This window comes from Mobula birostris, chromosome 4 (genome assembly GCF_030028105.1).
Source record: "Mobula birostris isolate sMobBir1 chromosome 4, sMobBir1.hap1, whole genome shotgun sequence".
NCBI classification, from domain to species: Eukaryota; Metazoa; Chordata; class Chondrichthyes; order Myliobatiformes; family Myliobatidae; genus Mobula; species Mobula birostris.
The window spans coordinates 13,325,413-13,350,483 of record NC_092373.1 but is presented as its reverse complement, the minus strand read 5'-3'; the positions used below and the strand labels follow the sequence as shown (position 1 = coordinate 13,350,483).

The 25,071-nt window shown below is 43.3% G+C and overlaps 1 protein-coding gene across 3 annotated transcripts in view; it reads left to right on the top strand.

Moving 5' to 3' along the window:
• LOC140196167 (neprilysin-like) overlaps positions 1–25,071 on the top strand; it is a 303,855-nt gene that overhangs the window by 11,737 nt on the left and 267,047 nt on the right. For all 3 annotated transcript variants that reach the window (XM_072254924.1, XM_072254921.1, XM_072254923.1), the window contains exon 4: positions 7,649–7,810. In XM_072254924.1, the coding sequence (XP_072111025.1) occupies positions 7,649–7,810 (162 nt within the window). The remainder of the gene's footprint in view (positions 1–7,648; positions 7,811–25,071) is intronic.

The window sequence follows — 25,071 nt, the reverse complement described above, 5'->3', positions numbered from 1 at the left end:
CTCACGTTCCAACTGGGAGCACCCTTTGGTGCCTCTGGATCAGGGGTTCCCCGACCTGGGGCCCATGGAACCCTTGGTTAATGGCAGGGGGTTCGTGGCATGAAAAGGCTGGGAACCCCTGTTCTGGAATGAATAAGTAATTCCATGTTTCCACATTTCTCATTTCCAGTATTCACAAATCTGTAAGACAGAGGAGCAGAACTAGATCACTTGTCATGAATTCACAATCACCTAAGTTGATTTACAACTAACATATCATTTTCAAAATTAAATGAAATTTATACAATTAATTGAGATATTAACTAGACTACCAATAGAGTATTTAAAGACTTCACTGGCAGCATCTTCTTTCCTAGTTATGGGGCCCCAGAACTGCTCACAATACGCTAAATATGGTCAGATCAATGCCTTATAAAGTCTTAGCATTACATCCTTGCTTTTATATTCTAGTTAACTTGAAATGAATGCTAACATTGCATTTGTCTTCCTCATTACTGATTCAACCTGCCAGTTAACCTTTAGGGCAGGAGTTTCCAATCTGGGGTCCACAGACTCCTCTGTTAATGGGAGGAGTCCGTGGCCTAACTCGGTTAGGAATCTCCGCTTTAGGGAATCCTGTTAAGTCCCTTTTTCACCTCCAATTTCTGAATTTGCTCGCTGCTTAGATATAGTCTCTACCATTATACCTTTGGTGTCTCCATTTAAATGAATGGTACTTTAATAAGTGTGTCAAGTCAAGTTGTTAATTAATTATTTACTGAGGTACAGCATAGAATATGTCCTTCTGGCCCCTCGAGTCATGCCACATCCCCAGCAATCCCCCGATTAGCCCTAACCTAATCACAGGACAATTTTACAATTAACCTCCCAACCAGCATACATCATTGGACTGTGGGAGGAAACCAGAGTACCCAGAGGAAATCCACGTAATCACGGGGAGAACATAGAAATTCCTGAACGGCAGCGGCAGGAATTGAACCTGGGTCACTGGTATGTAAACGTTGTGCTAACCACTACAGGACTGTGCCGCGCCAAATTTATTGTCATGGGCACAAGTGGGGCACAGGTAGAATATAATTCACACTTGTAGCAGTATCCCAGGCACATAGGTTCAGACAGCGCGCAAGAACATAAATTACGTGTATGTTTTCTGAGACAGTGAAGGGCAAGTAGACAGGGCAAAACAAAGCCAACCAGTGACAGGTCCTTGTTAGTGCAAAAGGCCTTGAATGGAAAGTAGTGGATACAACCCAGTTTATCACAGGCAAAGCCCTCCGAACCACTGAGCACAACTATAATGAGCGATATCACAGGAAGGCAGCATCCATCACCAGACGCAGACAAGAAAAAAATCAGCAGATGCTGGAAATCCAAGCAACACACACAAAATGCTGGAGCAGCTCATCAGGCCAGGCAGCATCCGTGGAAAAGGGTACAGTCGATGTTTCTGGCTGAATCCCTTCATCAGAACAGCAGGTCCTGCTGAAAGGTCTTGGCATGAACCGTCGACTGTACACTTTCCCATAGATGCTGCCTGGCCTGCTGAGTTCCTCCAGCATTTTGTGTCCATCACCAGACCATGCTGTCTGCTCACGACTGCCATTGAGAAGGAGGTAAAGAGCCTCAGGACTCAGACCACTGAGTTCAGGAACAGTTATTGCCACTCAATCATCAGGCTCCTGAACCAGAGTAACTTCACTTACCTCAATACTGAACCGATTCCACAACCTATGGACTTACACTCAGGGACTCTACAACTTATGTTCTCAGTATTATTTATTATTATTATGTTTTTACTTTTTCTATTTGCACAGCTTGTCTTCTTTTGCACATTGGCTGTTTGTCCACATTTGTTGTGTGCAGATTTTGCCATTGATTCTAACGTGTTTCTTTGTACCTACTGTGAATGCCCACAAGAAAGTGAATCTCAGGGTAGTGTATGGTGACATAAATGTACCTTGATAATAAGCTTACTTTGAAGAGGTGGTCCACAATGTTCCCTTGCTGTGGCGGGCTGGTTCAAGAAGCTCATGGCTGTAGGCTGTGCCCACTCTGGTTGGCTCAGGGACTGACTACAATGAATAAACAGCCCTTCGTCTCCGGAACTAGGTATCACTGTGGACTCAGTGGTGAGTCCAGGAGTGGACTGTGAGATCCAGCTTCCAGTATTTCTGACCTCCATAGCATACAGCTGCAGAAAAGGCAGAGAGTGGGAATTGAGATAGACGATTGTCCAATGTTATATTCAATGACAGAGTGACCAGGAGGTACACACAGTGAACTCTTTATTATGTACCTCCTCTTCCTAATAAAGTTGATACTGAGTGAATATTTGTGATTCTCTGCTACTGTAGCCCATCAAGGTTTGACATGTGTGTTCAGAGATTCTCTTTTGCCCACCACTGCAGAGAGATGTGCTTATTTGAGTTACTGTTGCCTTCCTGTTAGCATGAACCTATTTTCCACTCACCTCTTTCATTAACAAGACATCTTCACCCACAGAAATGCCGCTGACTGTTTTTGTTCCTCTCACCATTCTCTGTAAATTCTGGAGACTGTCATATCTCTTCCCCATTCTGATGTTTGGTTCGAACAACAACTGAATGTCACCATGTCTGCATGCTTTCATGCACTGACTTGCTTTTATGCAATGATTGGCTAATTAGATATTGCATTAACGAGCAGGTGTACACATTGGTGTACCTAATAAGTTGGCCACTGAGTGTATGTGCCTTCTGCCTGCTTCTATTTCTCTCTTTGCTGCCTGCGCTACTGGACCCAGCCATTAAGCAATCCACCCATTAACACTGGTTGTCCCCAGTGGCTTATTTTAGTCTTCCAGCACCTGTCATCCTTTGCTGCTGTGTCGCAAATAAACTCTGATGACGTGTATCTGAAGGGGTTGTGCAATAACTTGTCAAAAATACATTCAGACTGCCCAGAGGTTTAGAGTGACTAAGGAGAAAACTGTATTGAGCTTTGCCTGCCAGTTAAATTACAGGTGAGGAAAAGCCCCTCCACATTGTCTCCTTTACGTTGCTGACACCCAATGAAATTGTCTTTCACTAGAACATCGAGAATACTGTCTTTTTACTCAGATCCTATATAATGTAATGTTTTGGTGAACAATAAAACTGCCTTCAAACTACTACTACACCAGGTCTGGCATTTACCAATCCTATTAGCTTGAGAAATGGTGAAAAGCTTCAAGTGAGTGCAGGATGCCTTCCCTTTTGCCATGATAAGGCCACTCTCAGGGTGGAGGAGCAACACTTCATAGTCCGTCGAGGCAGCCTCCAACCTAGTGGCATGTACATCAATTTGTCCTTCCGGTAAAAAAATTCACTCCACCTTCCCTCTTCTTCAATTCCTCACTCCAGACTCTTATCTCTTTCCCTGAGCTGTCTATCACTTGCCCCTTTTATTTCCCTTTCTCCAGTGGGCCACTCCCCTCTTCTAGCAGATTCCTTCATATCCAGCCCTTTACCTTTCCCACCCACCCGACCTCACCTATTACTTTCTAGCTAGTCCTCCTTTCACTACTGCCCACCTTTTATATTCTGGTGTCTTCCCCTTTCCTTTTCAGTCCTGATGAAGGGTCTCGGCCCGAAACGTCAATTGTTTATTCATTTCCATAGATGCTGCCTGACCTGCTGAGTTCCTCCAATACCTTGTGTGGGTTGTTCTGGATTTGCGGCATCCACAGAATCTCTTGTGATTAAAAAGCTAGTCATTTTCATAAGTGCTAATCATTTTAAAAAACACAGCATGTGCTGAAAATGTGAAATATAAACAGAAAATGCCAGAAGCATTGAGCAGATCACGAAGCATCTGCAGAGAGGGGAACAGAGTTAACATTTAAGAGCCAATGAAATGTGAGCCAATAGGATTCAAAGGTCAACGGAAGGGATAACCAATCAGGAGCAGGGCAAGTGAACAGGGAGCTATATAAATGTGAGCACTGCCAGAGAGAAACACCAACAACTATGCACTGACGATGTCACCTCGACATGATAGAATGCAAGCTAATTGTCAAGCTCAGCAAATATGACAATGTCAAGCGTTAATGTTTCCTATCAGAGGTTCTTCATCTTTCAGTCTGAAACATGTCCGCTTTTCTTTTGACAGATGCCACCTGACCTGTTCAGTATCAAAATCAAGTTTATTATCACTGACTTATGTTGTGAATTTTGTTTAGTTTTGCAGCACGAGTACAGTGAAATAAATAAAATGTACTATAACTGACAAAAAGAGTTATACGAAATGATCTTATCAAAATAAATCGTGCAAAGGGAGCAAATTAGCGTTGGTGGGTTCGAGGAACATTCAGAAGTCTGAGATGGAGGGGAAGAATCTGTTCCTAAAATGTTGATTGCCTGGCTTCAGGCTCCAGTCCCTCCTCGCTGATGGTGGTATTGAGAAGAGGGCATGAGAAGAGGTTCCTTCTTCCTCGATGCCACTTTCTTGAAGGATCCCTTTTAGAAGCTGTCCTTTGTAATGGGCAAGACTGTGCCTGTAATGGAGTAGACTGAGTCTAAAGTATAAAGTACAAAGTAAATTTATTATCAAAGTCTGTATATGTCACCATCTACTACCTTGAGATTCATTTCCTTGCAGGCATTCACAGTAGGACAAAGGAATACAATAGAATCAATGAAAAACTACACACAAGGACTAACAATCAATGTGCAAAAGAGGACAAACTGTGCAAACAGAAACAAACAAACAACCAATAAATAGATAATAAGACCAGAAGATATAGGAGCAGGAGCAGGCCATTCAGCCCATCAAGTTTGCTTCACCATTCCATCATGCTGATTTATTATCCCTCTCAACCCCGTTCTTCTACCTTCTCTCCATAACCTTTGGCACCTGACAAATTAAGAACTATCAAACCCCTCTTTAAATATACTCAATCACTTGGCATTCAAGCCATCTGTTAGAGTGAATTCCACAGATTCAGCACCCTCTGGCCACGGAAATTTCTCCTCATTTCTGATCTAAAGGGTTGTTTTTGTTTTCTGAGTGTGTACGCTCTGGTCCTAGACTCCCCAGCTGGAGGAAATATCCTTTCCACATCCACTTTGTCGAGGATTTTTAATATCCGTCAGCTTTCATGAGATCCCTCATTAGTCTTCAAAACTCCAGCAAAAACAAGTCCGGAACCATCAAATTCCTGTCATATGTTAAACCTTTCCAGGATCATTCTCATGAATGTCGTCTAGGACCTCTCCAATGCCAGCACATCTGCTCTTAGATAAGACCATAAGATATAGTAGTAGAATTAGGTCATTTGGCCCATCGTGTTTGCTCTGCTATTTCATCATGGCTCTTCCAATATTCCTTTCAGCCCCAATCTCCTGACTTCTCCCCGTATCCCTTAATCCTTTGACCAATCAAGTATCTATCAAACTCTGCTTAAATATACATTAAAATTGTCACACATGGCTGCCCGTGGCAAAGAATTCCACAAATTCACCACTCTCTGGCTAAAGAAATTCCTCTATTCCAAAAGGATGCCCCTCTATTCTAAGGCTGTGTCCTCTGGTCTTAGCCGAGAGAGAGGGAGAGAGAGACAGAGAGAAAGAGAGATATCTGACTACAGAGGCCTGCGACAGCTGATCCGCTGTTCACGATATTCCTGTTTCTCCCCTAGTGCTTTGGCCGGTGACACCGGCATGGAAACAGCTCATCCTCAGGGACTCAGAGCCTCAGAACCCCTTGGGCATCTTCTCAGCCATGTCCTCACAATACCAAAAAACGGCCCCAGAAGAGGGAACCATCACCGTAAAGAATTGAAGTTTGAGTGCAGCTGTAGGTCAGGGACTTCGACGGAAACCCATCCACCTTCAAAAAGAGAAAAGAAGACATGAATATTATAAATTAAGCTGTTTCTGCAGATGAGCTCTAAGAAGTCACTCTCTAGCACCATTGTAGCTTTTAAATCAGCGGTCCCCAACCACCGGGCCGCAAAGCATGTGCTACCCGGCCGCGAGGAAACAATATGAGTCAACTGCGCCTTTCCTCATTCCCTGTCACGCACTGTTGAACTTGACATAGGGTTGCCAACTGTCTCGTATTTGCTGGGACATCCCATATATCGGGCTAAATTGGTTTGTCCTGTATTTCCCCCGCTAAGGTAGAGCGTTCCTATGAAACCTTTCATGCCGAAACGGCGTGAAGCAAAGAAGCAATTACCATTTATTTATATGGGAAAAATTTTTGAGCATTCCCAGACCCAAAAAATAACCTAACAAATCATACCAAATAACACATAAAACCGAAAATAAGTAACACTAACATATAATAAGAGCAGGAATGATATGATAAATACACAGCCTATATAAAGTAGAAAAAATGTATGTACAGTATAGTCGGAAAGATGAAGGCAAAACCGATTTGTGGAGGAGAAGCACAGGTGCCCACACAAGGCTTCATGGTCATGGTAGTCTTTCCTGGGGTAAAGTGTCCCGGGATTTGACTGCTACTTTTGTCCCTTATTTGGGAGTGAGAAAGTTGGCAACCCTAACTGTAAAAGGCATGTTGAGGTGAGTTTAACCATACTTGAACAACGCCCCCCCCACCCCGTTCGGCCGGTCTGCCAGAATATTGTCAATATTAAACCGGTCCACAGTGCAAAAAATGTTGGGGACCCCTGCTTTAAAGGGTGGAGTGACATTTACAATTTTTGAATTCTCGGAACTATTTCAGAAACTGGTGAATCTTGAAAAATCATTACTCATGCCTCCACAATTTCTTCAGTCACCTCTTTCAGAACCCTGGGGTCCATCCATCTGGTCCAGGTGACTTATCTACCTTCAGACCTTTCAGCTTCCCAAGCATCTTCTCCATTGTAGTAGCAACTGCACTCACTTCTACTCCTCTGACACTGAGAATACTGAGAACATGAGTTGTAGAGTCCTTGAAAGTGAGGACATAGTTTGTGAAATCAGTTCAGAGTTGAGGTTACTCACACTGGTTCAGTTATCTGATGGTTAAAGGATAATAGCTGTTCCTAAACCTGTTGGCGTGGGACCCAAGGCCACTGTGCCTCTTTCCCAATGGAAGGGAGCAAGGCCGGGATGGTGGAAGTCCATGATGGTGAATACTGCTGAGTTGCGGCAGTGCTCCTTGTTGATGTGCTGAGTGATAGGGAAGGTGATGTCTGAGACGGGCTGAGCTGTATTGATCACTTTTTATAGGCTTTTCCATTCTTGGGCATTGGTGTCTCCATGCTCGGCCTTTAAGCAACTTGACAGAATAGTCTCCTCTGTACCTCTACAGAATCGTGTCAAAGTTTTAGATGACATACTGAATCTATTCAAACTTTTAAGAAAGTAGAGGTGCCATTGTGCCTTTTTGTAATGGCACTTAGGTGCTGGTCACAGGACAGATCTTCTGATACCAAGGAATTTAAAGTTATTAACCCTCAGTAAACTCTGGAAACCTCTGCAGATTCTTTCAGTCTTGTGAGTTGGGGCCTCCATACCAGAGGGTGTGCAACCTGTCAGAATGGCCTCCAAAGCACTTCTGTAGAACTATGCTAGAGTCTTTAGTGACATACCAAAATCTCTTTCAGACTTGTGTCCTTCAAAACCAGTGGAAAACTCGGCTTTGCCTTTAACATTTCTTATCTATCTCTCTTTAGCGGGCCGGCTTATTGAGAACATGGACCCAACAGCGGACCCTTGTGAAAACTTTTACCAGTATGCCTGTGGCGGATGGCTGAAGAAGCAAGTTATCCCTGACAGGAGCTCTCAACACAGTACCTTTGACATACTGAGGGACGAACTGGTCGTTGTTATGAAAGGTCAGTGAGCTAATAATTAGTGTAGAGGTTTTAAGCTGGCAAAAAACATCTTTTCAACTCATTTTGTGAAGAGTGCTTCTACCGTCTTGATTGTTATTGTTCCATTGAAGGCTTTGAACTTGACTTTATTTATACAGGAATGAAGGGTCTTTTCTGTTCCAACTAAATCTATCGTTCTGAAAAATATTTCCCTTGATTAAAGACCATAAAATTGTAACAAATAGGAGTAGAATTAGGCCATTTGTCCCATCATGTCTGCTCTGTCATTCTATCATGCCTGCTTTATTATCCCCCTCAATCCCATTTTCCTGCCTTCTCTCTGTAAGTGCCCTTACTAATAAAGACCCTATCAACCTCCGCTTTAAATATATGCAATGACTTGGTCTCCACAGCTGTCTGTGACAATAAATTCCACAGATTCACCACTCTTTGGCTAAAGAAATTCCTCTTCATCTCTGGTCTAAAGAGATGCCCTTCTGTGCACTCTGCTCTGAGAATCTCCCACTGGAGGAACTATCCTCTTGATGTCCACTCTGTTTAGGCCTTTCAATATTGGATAGGTTTCAATGAGATACCTCTTCATTTTTGATACTCCAGTGAGCACAGGCCCCGAGCTGTCAAACTCTCTTTGTATTTTAACGCTCTCATTTCTGGGTTCCTCCCACGAACCTCCTCCGGACCATTTTGCAGTTCTTGGCTCGTTCCTGTAATGAGGTTACATTAGCACCTACAGTATGTCCTCTGTCCAATGTAAATTATGTTTTGTTAGACTCTATCCATGTACATTGGATTCCATTGTGATCTCATCTATACAATGTGAAATAAACTTTGTTAGATGGAATGCATTCTCTATGATGAACTTTGAACCGGTTGTGAGTTGCCCCTAACTTTATAATTTTATCTTTGGAAAGCATGTGGTGTTAGTCTGTACTGGAGTTTCCTGAGGCTAGTTTTGAAGCATGCTGTCGTAGAGATGTTGGAGTTCCTTTGTTTATTAAATTTAATTTTTCATTTTTTTTTCGAGGTACAGCACTGTAATATGCCCTTCCATCCCAATGAGCCCTCACCACCCAACTACACTCATGTGACAAATTAACCTACTAACCCCCACGTCTTTGGAATGTAGGAGGAAACCAGAGCACCTAGAGGAAATTCATGCAGTCATGCGAACAACGTACAGACAGCGACAGGAATTGAACACAGGTCACCAGTACCGTAATAGCGTTCTACTAACTGCTATGCTATGGTACAACCCATTTTAACTGTGAATCCCCTAACGCTCCCTGTCAGAGGAGATGAGACCTGTCATGGGCAGTGATGCCATGCAAGCAATAACAACCCAATAACCGATGACTTTTCACCCCACAGGACATGTATAGCTAGGGTACCTAAGCCTTTTGCGCAGTTTTGTAATAATTTTAGGTAGGTATTGCACTGTATGGCTGCCGCAAAAAAAAATCATGACATATGTGAGTGATGATAAACCTGATTCTGATATGGGTCTCTCATAGTCATAGTCATACTTTATTGATCCCGGGGTCGCACCATAAATAATAAATAGTAATAAAACCATAAATAGTTAAATAGTAATATGTAAATTATGCCAGTAAATTATGAAATAAGTCCAGGACCAGCCTATTGGCTCAGGGTGTCTGACCCTCCAAGGGAGGAGTTATAAAGTTTGATGGCCACAGGCAGCAATGACTTCCTATGACACTCAGTGCTGCATCTCGGTGGAATGAGTCTCTGGCTGAATGTACTCCTGTGCCCAACCAGTACATTATGTAGTGGATGGGAGACATTGTCCAAGATGGCATGCAACTTGGACAGCATCCTCTTTTCAGACACCACCGTCAGAGAGTCCAGTTCCAACCCCACAACATCACTGGCCTTACAAATGAGTTTGTTGATTCTGTTGGTGTCTGCTATCCTCATCCTGCTGCCCCAGCACACAACAGCAAACATGATAGCACTGGCCACCACAGACTCGTAGAACATCCTCAGTATCATCCGGCAGATGTTAAAGGACCTCGGTCTCCTCAGGAAATAGAGACGGCTCTGACCCTTCTTATAGACAGCCTCAGTGTTCCTTGACCAGTCCAGTTTATTGTTAATTTATATCCCCAGGTATTTGTAATCCTCCACCATGTCCACACTGACCCCCTGAATGGAAATAGGGGTCACCGGTACCTTAGCTCTCCTCAGGTCTACCACCAGCTCCTTAGTCTTTTTCACATTAAGCTGCAGATAATTCTGCTCACACTATGTGAGAAAGTTTCCTACCGTAGCCCTGGACTGTTGTGGACGGAGAGTGAGAAGGGGGCAGTGAGAGGGGAATCATGGTGGGAAAATGAGAAGAGAGGGATGAGGGAGAGGGAAGCACTAGAGAGACATTCTGTAATGATCAATAAATCAATTGTTTGGAATCAAGTGACCTTGCCTGGCATCTCAGGTCTGGGTGCAACTATACCTGTACCACCCCCACCCAGCCACTGACACTCCTTCTCTGCTAACTGTTCCACATACCCCCCTCGCCATTTTCAATATCCTTTGCACCCATCAGATTTACAAACTCGATCTCCACTCCATGTCACTCCACGTTGACAAATACAGTACTGTGCAAAAGTCTTAGGCAATATATATATATATATATATTCCCATCCTGAATCCACTCACAAGGAAACAAAGCATCTGGTCACATCACAGTGGTACATTAATAGTGCCAGGGGACCACCACTCCAAAGACCCGAGTTAAGTTCCAACCTGTGGTGCTCTTAGTGTGGAGACTGCTCATTTTCCCCAATAATCACATCAAATTCCTCCAGGTGCGCAAATTTTCTCCAACATCCCAAGGGCACGCAAGGTTGGTGGATTAACTGGTTGCTGGAAATTGTTCCTAATTGTGTAACTGAGTCGTTGAGTCTTGGTGGTGCTGATGGAATTGATGGAAATGTGGAGAGAATAATTCAGTTGCTCTCCACTGGCATAGTGCTGGGGAATCAGCATTCAGAGTTCAATCCTGACACTGTCTATAAGGACATCCTTCCCATGACCAATTAACCAATTAACTGTTACATTTTTTGGAATGTGGGAGGAAAGCAGAGCTAAAGTTCCTCTGCCTGCTCTGGTTTCCTCCCACATTCCAAAACATGTAACAGTTAGTTGGTTAATTGGTCATTGTAAATCATCCTGTGGTTAGGCTAGGGCTAAATAAGTGGATTGCTGGGCGGTGTGGCTCGTCAGGCTGGAAGAGTTTGTTCCACACTGTTTCTATAAATAAATGTATAAATGAATTAAATAATCCTGTCAGTATCATGCTAAACCTCTTCTACGCCCACTCCAAAGCCTCCACAAATTTCCTCCATTAGGGCGATCAATTGCATTCATTTCTGGTTACCCCATTACATGAAAAATGAGGCTTTGGAGAGGGTGCAGAAGAGAGTCGCCAGAATACTGCCTGGATTAGAGGGCATGGGTTGTTTTCTTGGAGCATCGGAGCCCGAGAGGAGACCTGGCAGCTGTTTATTAAATTTTGAGGGGCATGGACAGAGTAGACAGCCAGTATCTTTTTCCCCGGGGTTGAAACGTCTAATATTTGAGGGCCTGTGTTTAAGTTGAGAAGGGATAAGTTCAAAGACTATGTTACTGTGCAAGTTGATGTTTGGAATGCGTTGCCAGGCATGGTGAGGGCAAATGTGAGAGAGGTGCTTGAGGTTCCTATGCATGAATGTGTAGGGAATGGAGGAGTATGGACATTGTGCAGGCAAAAGGGATTAGTTTCATTAGGCATTTAATTACCAGGTTAATTAGTTTGGAAAAAATTCATGGGCTGTAGGGCCTGTTTCTGTACTGTGTTGTTCTGCACTTAGTGGCCACTTTATTAGGTATACCTGTAGATCTGCTCGTTAAAGCAAATATCTAATCAGCCAATCATGTGGCAGCAACTCGATTGCATAAAAGCATGCAGACATGGTCAAGAGGTTCAGCTGTTGTTCCGACCAAACAGCAGAACAGAGACAAAATGTGATCTAAGTGACTTTGACTGTGGAATGCTTGTTGGTGCCAGATGCGATGGCTGGAGCATCTCAGAAACCATTGATACCCTGGGATATTCACACTCAACAGTCTCAAGAGTTTACAGAGAAGGGTGAAAAAAAACAAAACAAATCCAGTGAGCAGCAGTTCTGTGGACAAAAACGGCTTATTAATGAGAGAGTTTAGAGGAGTATGGCTGATTGGCTTGAGCTGACATTACAACAATGGTGTGCAGAAAAGCATCTCTGAATGCACAATATGTCAAACCATGAAGTGGAAGAGCTACAGCAATAGAACACCACAAACAAACACTCAGTGGCCACTCTACTAGTTACAAGAGGTACATAATAAAGTGGCCTCTGTGTGTATGTTCTCGTATAAAGGGACACGGATAGTATTAATGCATTTGCTGGCGTTTAGAATAGGGAGGGGGGAATCTCCATGAAACACATCAAATATTGAAAGGCTTAGATAGTAGATGAGGAGAAGATGCTTCTTTTAGTTGGGGTGTCTCGGACCAGAGGGCACAGCCACAGAAAGGAATGGTGTCTATGTAGGAGGAATTTCTTTAGCCAGAGTGTGGTGTACCTGTGGAATTCATTGCCACAAACTGTGCTTGATGATCAGTTTCAGGATCTGTTTCCACTCTGTTTGACTGTGTATGATCATGTGGCCCCAGAGAAAGTTACTTCTCTTATTGGAGAGCGAGCATTATAAGACTAGAATGGATCACTGACACCAGGGATGAGCCCAGTGTACATATGTTTACTCTGAGAATGAACGTTTAGAGGACAGAGCAGTGAGGTAATGTTACAGCTCTCAAACCTTGGTTAGACCACGCTATTTGATCATTTCTGGTTGCATCATTATAGGAAGGATCTGGAGGCTCGAGAGAGGGTTCAGAGGAAATTTACCTGGGTGCCGACTAGATTAAACAGCACGTCTTACGAGAATAGGTTTTTGGAGGTAGGGCTTTTCACTTTGGAGAGAAGGAGGATAAGAGTGACTTGATAGTGGCATACAGGACAATATGAAGCAGAGATCGAGTCGAGACTTTTTCCTGTAGGGAAATAGCTAATACAAAGGGGCATGCTTTTAAGATGATTGGAGTAAGTTATAGGGGGCTGTCAGAGGTGAGTTCTGTACACAGTTACTAGTGGGTGTGTGGTGCCCAGATAGGTGGTAGGAGAGGCAGAAGCATTAGGGGTATTTAAGAAACTTTTAAGTAAGTACATGGTTGATAGAAAAATGTAGGGCTATGTGGGAGGGAAGGTTAGATTGATCTTAAAGTAGGTTAAGAGGTCGGCACAATATTGTGGGCCAAAGGGCCTGTACTGTGTGGTAATGTTCTATGTTCATAATACAGGTCATTCACAAATTATGGCTGGGTTCCACTCCTGTGAATTGTTCATATCTAGGACAGTTCACAAGTCAGAAGGTCACCCAGGAATAGAGTTCCCTGGCAGAAGACGCCTACGGTCAGCAAATCCACCTGTTGCTCATATGGTCATCCAGTATGTATGAATGGGTGGACTCTCACAGTGAGGTGAAATAGAGTGGGAGGAGACTGGGAAAGACCAGCATCACTGAATATAAGGTCTGAAAGGGAGAATTGATTGGGTCAGTATGATTGGATGACCTGATATGGTTTGTTTTGTTACGATAGTTTTCCATCTATAGACTCTCCAATCAATAAAACTATTAGATAAGGGAATGAGATTGTAAACATAATGCATGACTGTGCAAGAAAGAAAAAAAAAACAGATAAAATAAATGGGCCTCATAAATACAGGTCATATTCCAATCTGTTGCAAGCTGTTGCTTATTTCCCGCAAAGTAAAATGCATTTTTTGCCAGATTACTCTGCACACCAGTTAAGGTCAAATTCATGAGCTGATGGGCTTCCCTCAGGTTGAAGGATCTCTCGTTCACAGCTGCTCTCCTGTCCAGTTCTGAGAGGAGAAGGCATGAGAGGTGAAGAGGTCAGGCCACAGGAAGTTGAGGGCTTGGCTCGAGCCAACTGCCTGCCCAGCTTCTGAATTGAATCGAATTGAATTAACTTTTTTGCTTCATATGCATGAGGAGTAAATAGCTTTATGTTATGTCTCCGGCTAAATGTGCAACGTGCAATTTATAGTAAATTATAATAAATAGTACAACAGAACAATCAATATATCATAGAAATACAGTTGTGTCAGCATGGATTAATCAGTCTGACGGCCTGGTGGAAGAAGCTGTCCCGGAGCCTGATGGTCCTGACTTTTATGCTGTGGTACCATTTCCTGGACGGTAACAGCTGGAACAGTTTGTGGTTGGGGTGACTTGGGTCCCCAATGATCCTTCGGGCCCTTTTTACACACCTGTCTTTGTAAATATCCTGAATAGTGAGAAGTTCACATCTATGAATGTGCTGGGCTGTCCTCACCATACTGCGCAGAGACCTGTGATTGAGGGAAGTACAGTTCCCATACCAGGCAATGATGCAGCCAGTCAGGATGTCTGTGCCCAGAATGTCCTTGGAGAGAGAGTATGTAGTCAGTATGGGCACAGCGGTGGAGTTCTGAGAATGGAACCCCCCCCCCCCCCCCCCGGGGAACTGAGTGTTTTATAGATGATAGTAATCATATTTTAATTTGAAATTGTAAATAGTCTTGCAAATCCCTGATCATCGTGTGCTTTTTGTGAGTGAATAAACTTTTGTAGTTTTGTGAAAAAACAGAGGTCAGAAACGAAGTACACCACTTGTCCAGAGCTGCCAGGCAATAGTGGTTTTCCATCGTGTCCGTTCACTCTCCAGACCAGTGGTACGAACAAGCTCACAAACTGGTGTTTTCCTTGTTTGCAATGGATGAGCATGACGTCTTCTGTGCCTTGTCATGCCCTTCACTCTCCACGAGTCATTGCAGAACTGCCTTCCTGACCATTCGATCTCACAGTAGACCTCATCTGCCCAGCGCACCAGAGCTGACTTCACATACAAAGTCCCAATCTCACCTGGGGTATGAAGCCACTGGATACTCTGTCGTGGCTTCGCCCACCTGTCGAAGCGGTGTACTGGGGTGTGACCACTGCTGCATGCAAACAGCTGCTAAGAGCCACAGGTGGGAGCTGAGTGTCCACCGGCGACCAAAGTGAGCTGCCCCGGAATAGACACAACAAGCCCTTTCACCAGAGTTACCAGCTCTCTCTGTATACCCCATACACCCCAACAATACTGCATCTGCTTAAGCTCAGGGATGTTTGACACAAGAGGCTTATGATCAACAGAAGTAACCAAGGAAGTCTGAGTGACCATTTGTCTCCTCCCGCCCCCCCCCCACACATACTGAAGCATTATTTACAGAGCAAAAAAAGACACTGAAGAGAATCTCCGGAGGGGAAGGCCCCAAATCCTTAGCTTTCCCTGTTGCCTGTTGCCGGGGCCGGGGTTGAAGCGCTTGGCAGAGATGGTGCTCGGTGTCGGAGGGCTGGTCAGAGGCTCGAAGTTTTCGGACGGACTCAAGAGTCGGCTGTGGTCGGGTGCTCCCAGGGTGCTGCATCGGCAAGTTTGTGGCGCTGGAGGTTCATGGCAAGGAGAGTTTTTCTTCCTTCTCCGTCTGCGTGAGATGATGGGAATTTTCGAGAGACTTTGAGACTTTTTTTTTACCATGCCCATGTTCGTTATCAAATTACGGTATTGCTTTGCACTGTTGTAACTATATTATAATTATGTGGTTTTTGTCAGTTTTTTTTAGTCTTGGTTTGTCTTGTGTTTCTGTGATATCATTCTGGAGGAACATTGTATCATTTCTTAATGCATGCATTACTAAATGACAATAAAAGAGGACTGCGTGTCCTTATAATCTAATAAAAAATCAAATACAGTGTATTGTCACATACAATTAGGTAGAGGTACAATGAAGACCTTGCAGCAGCCTTACAGAAACACAGATGCAGACAACACACAGAGGATAAACTATGTGTGTATATTATATATAAGGCAGTGACATTGAAAGGGGAAAAGAGACAGTGCAAAATAACAGAGTCAGAGACAAGCCTGCGATATTGCAAGAGATGGTCCTTTGTGCACAGCGCAGACATTGTGAGCTGAAGAACCTGTTCCTGGGCTGTACTGTTCTGTGTTCGAATGAAAAAAAGGACAAGTGCAGGATTTAATGTGAATGAGTGCTTGTTCAGGAGCCTCAGAATCTGTTTTCATGCTGATTGACTCTATTGATGGTGTGATCCTGGAGAAAGTTCTTCTTGTTATTGGAGAATTAAGCATTGTAGGATTGTTCTACTGTTCTAGACTCGGTGGCAACTTTATTAGTTACACCTGTACACCTGTTCATTAATGAGAAAATCTGATCAGCCAATCGTGTGGTGTAACTCAATGCATGAAAGCATGCAGACATGGTCAAGAAGTTCAGTTGTTGTTCAGACCAAGCATCAGAATGGGGAAAGGAATGTGATTTGAAGTGTCCTTGACTGGAATGATTGTTGGTTTCAGATGGGGGAGGGGGCAGGGTGAGTATCGCAGAAAATGTTGGTCTCCTGAGATCTTCATGCACAACTCCTTCTTGAGAATGGTGCGAGAAACAAAAAGCATCCAGTGTGTGGCAGTTCTGTGGGTGAAACTTCCTTGTTAATGATAGAGGTCAGAGGAGAATGGCCAGACTAGTTCAAGCTGACAGTAACTTAAATAACCACACGTTACAACTGTGATGTGCAGGACAGCATCTCTGAACGCAGAACATGTCAAACATTGAAGTGGATGGGCTACGTCAGCAGACCATGAACATACACTGAGTGGCCTGTTTATGAGATATAGGAGATATCTAATAAAGTGGCCACTAAATGTATCTTCTGTTTTATGACCATAAGCCACATCTCATCCATGCCAAGTATGATACATATCTACACTAGTCACATTTGCCTACATCGGGTCTGTATCCCTCCACCCCTTTCATGGATTTTCAGGGTTATGGAGCATAGCAGCTCAAACGTAGGCCCTTTGGCCCACCTGGTATGTACCAGACTGATATTCTGCCTAATCCCATTGACCGTCACCAGGATCATGGCCCTCCATAATCCCCCATCCATGCACCTATCCAAATTTCTCTTAAACTTTGAAATCAACACCATTAGCAGATCGTTCTACACTATGAATGAAGAAGTTCCCCCACCCCCCAGGTTCCCCTTAAATGTTTCACCTTTCATCCTTGACTTGTGATATCTACTTCTAGTCTCACTCAACCTCAGTGCAAAAAGCCTTCTTGCATTGTCCAGGTGTTTTCACAGTACAGTTGACTGAAAGGTCTCATTTGACACAGTAACACTCAATGAATTGAAATTAATTGAGCAGATGCATGTAATAGAATACAAGCAGAGTAGAATAGCAGGCTATTGGTTAGAAATCCAAAGGGCTGAACCACAGTTCTGGGGTTCATGTCCCACTAGAGGTGCGGAGTAATTCAATTTATTAAATGGATATTGAATAGAAAGTTGGCTACAGTAGTGTTGACCATGAAGCAATTAGATTGTTATACAAACCCTTCCAATTCACTGACGCCACCTTTGGCTAATCTAGTCTAGATGTGGCTCTCAACCAACGGCATTGTATCTGGTTCTGAAATAACTAAGAAGTTGCTGAATGTCAATCAAGAACAATTAGAGACAAGCAATAAATGCCTTGCTAATGTTACCATGTCCTCTGATTGACCCAATTTTTTTCATGCACAAATTAGTTCTGAGGAGTTTGTTTTTATTTCATGAAAACTTGTGTATGATGGTACGTCGGAACTGATTAAAATAGTTTCATGTCTGAAAATGTGATTACCCCACACAGCTAGTAATAAATGTTTAATAATCACCCCCAAAAATTCCCTAGACAGAAAGGGGTGAAAGTAATCTGTTAATTAGCTCATTTACTGTTAAGAGACTGTTTAGATTGCAAGAAAAGATAGATTAGCTTTACCTGTCACACGTGTATCGAAACATACAGTGAAACGTGTCATTTGTGTTCAATTAAATCAGTGAGGATTGTGCTGGGGCAGCCTGCAAGGTTCCCCAGGCTCCTGGCTCCAGCGTAACATGCCCACAACTCAGTAACCCTAACCTGTACATCTTTGGGATTTGTGGGAGGAAACTGGAGCAGCCATAGGAAACCCAAACGTTCTTGGGGAGAACGCACAGAGTTCCTGCAGGAATTGAATGTCCATTCTTACAGCTGGCACTGTAAAATGTTGTGCCAAATGCAAAACCACTACATACCTATTAATAAAGAGTTAATACTCACCCAAAAAAATTCTGCAGACATATATTTAACAAAGTAAAAATACCAAGTGCTGGCAGGTGGCATAGTGGCATCAGCGCCGGACTTCAGAGCGAAGGCTCCAGAGTTTGAATCCAGCCAGCTCCCTTGCATGCCTTCCATCCGTGCTGGGTTGAGCGTCGAGCTAGCAACTCGGCCTCATAAAGATAAAATAGCCTGCTAAAAATACGCCGTCATGACGGTGTCCTGATAACTCCACTTGGAGTTAAGGGCTTTCTTCTTCTTCTTCAAAAATACCAAGTACGAGATGATAATGATTTATAAATTAACTCATTTACTATTGAAGAACAACTTTGCAATGCTCCTTTTAAAAACTTATTTTATTACTTTCATTCTTTGTATGCTTTGTTTTTATTCTAAACATTGGGTGTTAGACGGTAGCTTGTTTTAATGGGTTCTATTGGGTTTCTTTGTTTTGTGGCTGCTGTAAGGAAATGAATCACAAGGTTGTATATAGTGTACATACTTCAATAACAAATGTAATTCAAACTTTCACTTCGAACTTTGAGAAGTACTTCATGGCCAAGGAACTATTCTGAAATGAAGCCAGAGTTAGTATAAAGGAACGATTTGAACAACTTTGTCCACAGTTATGGCACGTAAATCTCCTTGTGGTTTTGACTCAATTCTTGCCTTCAGAAGTGGGCCCAGCGCTAAGTGCAGGATGAGGAACTGGTGATGCATTAGTGCCTCAGCTTTTAGTAGTGCTGAGAGATTTGTTGCATTCATTGGTATTTGTTGTGAGATATGTTGCTTTTTAGCAGCCTTACGTTGCAATATATAATTTAAAAAAACTATAAATTTTAATAACATCAGAATCAGGTTTATTATCACTAGAATATTTCGTGAAATTTGTTAACTTTGCAGCAGCGGTACAATGCAAAATATAATAAGCAGAACAAAAAAACTGTGAATTATAATAAGTACAAATGGTGCCGATAAAAGAATATTCACCATTCCCCCTCCCCCCCCCTCGCCCGGGAAGTTTTCATGTTTTTATTGTTTTACAACATTGAATCACAGTGGATTTAATTTTGCTTTTTTTGACTCTGGTCAACAGAAAAAAGACTCTTTCATGTCAAAGTGAACGCAGGTCACCACAAAGCAATCTAAATTAATTACAAATATTCACTCCTTTCATGTCAGCATTTAGTAAATGCACCTTTGGCAGCAATTACAGCCTTGAGTCTGTGTGGATAGGTCTCTATCAGCCTTGCTCATCTGGACACTGCAATTTTTCCCCATTCTTCTTTACAAAACTGCTCAAGCTCTGTCAGATTGCATGGGGATTGTGAGTGAACAGCCTTTTTCAAGTCCAGCCACAAATTCATCAATTGGATTGAGGTCTGGACTCTGACTTGGCCACTCTAGGACATTAACTTTGTTGTTTTAAACCAATCCTGTATAGCTTTGGCTTTATGCTTCGGGTCATTGTCTTGAAAACAAATCTTCTCCCTAGTCACAGTTCACTTGCAGACTGCATCAGGTTCTCCTCCAGGATTTCTCTGTATTTTGCTGTATTCATTTTACCCTCTACCTTCATAAGCCTTCCAGGGCCTGCTGCAGTGAAGAATTCCCACAGCACAATGCAACCACCACCATGCTTCATGGTAGGGATGGTATGTTTTTGATGATGTGCAATGTTTAGTCTGATGGCCAAAGAGCCTAATTTTGGTTTCATCAGACCATAGGACCTTCTTCTAGCTGACTTCAGAGTCTCCCACATGCCTTATGGCAAACTCTAGCCAGGATTTCACATGTTTTTTTTTTCAACAGTGGCTTTCTGTTTGCCACTCTCCCATAAAGCTGCAACTGATGAAGCACCCGGTCAACAGTTGTAGTATGCACAGTCTCTCCCATCTCAGCCATTGAAGCTTGTAACTCTTCCAGAGCTGTCATACATCTCTTGGTGTCCTCCTTCATTAGTCCCTTTATTGCAGTTACTCAGCTTTTAAGGCCAGCCTGATCAAGTACAGCTGTGCCATATTCTTTACATTTCTTGATGAATGACCTAACTGTACTTCAAGGTATATTCAGTGACTTGGAAATTTCCTTGTATCCGTCTCCTGAATTATGCTTTTGAATAACCTTTTCACAGAGTTGCTTGAAGTGTCCCTTTGTCTTCATGGTGTAGTTTTTTGCCAGAATACTGACACATCAGCAGTTGGTCCTTCCAGATACAGGTGTTTTTTCACTACACACGATGATCTCCATTTCACTAATTATGTGACTTCTAAAATCAATTGGCTGCTCCAGTGATGATTTGGTGTGTCATATTAAAGGGGTTGAATACTTATGCAATCAACTATTTTGTGTTTTATATTGTAATTAATTTAGATCACTTTGTATTAATCAGTTTTCTCTTTGACAAGAAAGAGTCTTTCTATTGATCAGTGTCAAAAAAAAGCCAAATTAAATCCATTGTGACTGGATGTTGTAAAACAATAAAACATAAAAACTTCCAAGAGGGTGGGGTTGCTGAATACTTTTTATAGGCACTGTATATACCCATTTGATATAGGAACACATTAGATGATTTGGCCCATTGAGCCTGATCCACCATTCAAATCATGGCTGATCCTTTTTTCCCCTCCCCAGACCCACCACCCAACCTGCTCCCTGTAACCTTTGATGCCATGGTCAATCAAAAACCTTTCAATGTCTGCCTTAAATACACCCAACAACTTGGCCTCCACAGCTGCCTGTGGTAACAAATTCCACAAATTTGCCATCCTCTGGCTAAAGAAATTTCTCAGCATCTCTGTTTTAAATGGATGCCCCTCCATCCTGAGTCAGTGCCTTCTTGTCCTAGACTCCCCCACCATGGGAAACATCTGTTCTACTCTGTGTAGGCCTTTCAACATTCAAAAGGTTTCAGTGGGATCCCCCTCGTCATTCTAAATTCCAGTGAGTACAGTCCCAGAACCATCAAACATACCTCATATGATAATCCTTTCATTCTTGGAATCATCCTTGTGAAACTCCTCCGAATCCTCTCCAGTGCCAGCCCATCTTTTCTTTGATAAGGAGCCCAGAGCCATTCACAATACTCAAGGTGAGGCCTCACCAGTACCTTATAAAGCCTCAGCATCACATCCCTGCTCTAATATTCTGGGCCTCTTGAAATGAATATGAACATTGCACTTGCCTTCCTCACCACTGATTCAACCTGCAAGTTAAACATTAGGGTGTTCTGCACAAGGACTCACAAGTCTCTTCGCATCTCAGATTTTTGGATATTCTCGGCATTTAGAAAATAGTCTGCACATTTATTTCTTCTACCTTTTTCCAATATTGTATTTCATTTGCCACTTCCTTATGCATTCTCTTCATCTGTCCAAATCCTTCTGCAGTCTTCCTGTTTCCTCAACACTAGCAGCCCCTCTTCCAATCTTTGTATCATTCTCAAACTTGGCAACAAAGCCATCTATTCCATTATCTAAATCATTGATATACAGTATAAAAAGAAGCGGTCACAACACCGACCCCTGTGGAACACCACTTGTCTCTGGCAGCCAACCAGAAAAGGATCCTTTTATTTCTACTCACTGCCACCTACCAACCAGCCAATGCTCTAACCATGCCAGTAAAGTTCCTGTCGCAGCATGGGCTCTTAACTTGGTAAGTGGCGTCATGTGCGGCACCTAATCAAAGGCCTTCTGTAAGTCCAAATGTACAACACACACTGCATCCCCTTTATCTATCCTACTTGAAATCTCCCATTCTGAATTTGTCCAATTTTGTCCTCTGTCACCAAATACTCCATAACTTCATCCTTAACAATTAACTCCAACATCTTCCCAACAACTGAGGTCAGGCTATTGGTTGATAATTTCCTTTCTGCTGCTTCCCTTCTTAAAGTGTCATCTATAATTTTCCGGTGTTCTGGAACCATGCCAGAGTCCAATGATTTTTGAAAGATCTGTACAAATGCCTCCACAATCTCTACTGCTCCCCTTTCAGAACCCTGAGGTGCAGTTCATGTGGTCCGGGTGATTTATGCACCTTTAGGTCTTGTAGCTTTTCTCTTCCCTCACACCCTTCAACATCTGGCACACTGCTAGTGTCTTGCACAGTGAAGGCTGATGCAAAATACTCAATTTTTTCATCTGCTGTCTCCTTGTTCCCTGCTATTATTTCTCTGGCCTCATTTTCTAGTGGTCCTATATCCTGGAAAAAATTTTAAATACTGGAAAAAGCTTTTTCTATCCACCTGGATATTGTTTGCTAGTGTGCTTTCATATTTCATCTTTTCCCTCCTAGTGATTACTTCAGCGGCTTTCGGTAAGTTTCTAAAAACTTCCCAATCCTCTGCCTTCCTTCTAATTTTTGCTTTGTTGTATGCCCTCTTTTGCTTTTACATTAGCTTTTACTTCCCTTGTCAGCCATGGTTGTACCATTTTGCCATTTGAGTATTTATGTGTTTATGGACTACATCTATCCTGCACCTTCCCCATTTTCCTAGAAACTCAAGCTATTGCTGCTCTGCTGTCATCCTGCCAGCATCTCCTTCCAACTTACTTTGGCCATCTCACAGGCATTCAACAAATTCACACTCATAAGATCTATTATCAACCTGATTTTCCCAATCTACCTGCATGTTAAAATATCCCATGAATATCATAACATTGCCCTTTTGACATACCTTTACAATTTCCCATTGTAATCTGCAGTCCACATCCCAGCTACTGTCTGGAAGCCTGTATATAACTGCCATGAGGGTCCTTTATCCTTGCAGTTTCTTAACTCAACCCACAAGGTTTCAACATCTTCTGATCCGATGTCACATCTTTCCAATGATTTGATGCTGTTCTTTACCAGCAGAGCCACATGAGCCCTCCTGCCTATCTTCTTATCCCTCCGATTCAGTGTGTAACCTTGGACATTCAGCTCCCAACTACAGCCATCCTTCAGCCATGACTCAGTGAAGGCCTCAACATCTGACAATCTGCAAAAGTGCAGCACAATCATCCATCTCATTTTTTATACTCTCTGCATTGAGATATAACATTTTGAGTACTCTATTTGCTGCCCTGTTTTATTCTTCATCCTTAATATAGCCACTGTCTTGCCTTCTTTATAGCTAAATCGACATGTTGGGACCAGGTTAGGTCTTCAGAGATATTAACACTCAGGAACCTGAAATTCCCCACTGTCTCCTCCTCTGATCCCTCCATGAGGATTGGTGTGTGTTCCCTCGTCTTACCCTTACTGAAGTCCACAATCAGCTGTTTGGTCTTACTGATGCTGAATGCGAGGTTGTCGCTGTGGCACCTCTCAACTAGGTGGTATATCTCACTCCTGTATGCACTGTCATCACCATCTGAGATTCTGCCAAAAATGGTTGTATTATCAGCAAATTTATAGATGACATTTGAACTGTGCCTAACCACACAGTCATGGGTGTAGAGAGAGTACAGTAGTGGGTTAAGTACACTGGTATTGGAACAAGCATATTTTATATATATATATGTGGTGGCATCCGTTAGTCTCGCGAGACCATGGATCTGCGCCCTGAAAGTCTTGCTTCAGTCTGTGTTGGTAGAGCAGCATCTGTTGTGGCTGTAGAGGCCCACACGGGAGTGACAGTCGCGGCTGTAGCGACTGCTCTTGAAGGCGCTGTCCTCCAGTGTTGACTTGGTGCTGTTTCTCTGGCGAGTGCGCTTTTCTTCAGCAGCAAGCCTCAGCTTCTCTTCTCTTTTTAGACCTGTGCGTAGTTCCAGCCTCCAGTAAGAGCGATCACTTGCAATGTCCTCCCACCTCTCGACGTTCATGTTCAGTGACTTAATGTCTCTCTTGCAGACATCTTTGAAACAAAGATGAGGCTGCTATTGTGCTCTTTGTGCCAGTTCCCCGTACAGCAGGTCTTTCGGGATCCTCCCATCTAACATGCGTTGTACGTGGCCCAGCCAATGGAGATGGCATTTTTGGAGCAGGGTGAAGAGGCTGGGTATCTGGGCGTGGGCCAGGACCTTATTGTTGGTGACTTGGTCAATCCACGTGATGTCCAGGATGAGTCTCAGGCTGTGAAGGTGGAAGGCGTTGAGACGCCGCTCTTGTCTGTAGTAGAGGCTCCAGGTCTCGCTGCCGTAAAGCAGTGTGCTGAGGATGCAAGCCCTGTAGACTGCAACCTTGGTGTGCGTCGTCAGCTTTCTGTTCTCCCAGACTCTCTTTGTTAGCCTGGCGAATGTTGAGGCTGCTCGTCCGATCTGTCTGTTTTTCTCGGGGTCTAGGGAAAGACTGTCCATGATGGTGGAGCCAAGATATGTAAACTTGTGAACTACCTCCAGCTCGTAGTTGTTGATGGTAATGGCAGGGGGGTGCTCAGTGCCTTGGCCCAACATGTTGGTTTTCTTCAGGCTGATGGTCAAGCTGAAGTCCTGGCAGGCTCTTGAGAAGCTGTCCATGAGGAGCTGCAGTTGCTGTTCAGAGTGTGTTGCCAGTGCCGCGTCGTCTGCAAGCAACATGTCCCTGATGAGTACTTCACAAACCTTGGTTTTCACTCTCAGCCGGGACAGACAGAACAGCCTCCCGTCCAATCTGGTTTTATGTATATAAATTAATTAGGTAAGTAGTGGAAAAAGAGAGCCAAAAGGTGGCATAGTGTACATGGGTTCAATAGGCGGATGGAAGAAGCTGTTCCTGCAGAATTCTGTGCATGTCTTCAGGCTCTTGTACCTCCTCCTTGATGGTAGCAATGAGAAGAAGGCATGTGCTGGGTAATGGGGGTCTTCAATTATGAATGCCTACTTTTTGAGTCGTTACCTTTTGAAGGTGTCCTGGATGATTGAACTGGCCGGGTTTACAACTTTCTGCAGCTTTTTCTGATCCTGCGTCGTAGTTCCTCCACGGTAGGTGGTGATGCAACCAGTTAGAATACACTCCACAGTAAATTCCCTGGAGTTTTTAGTGA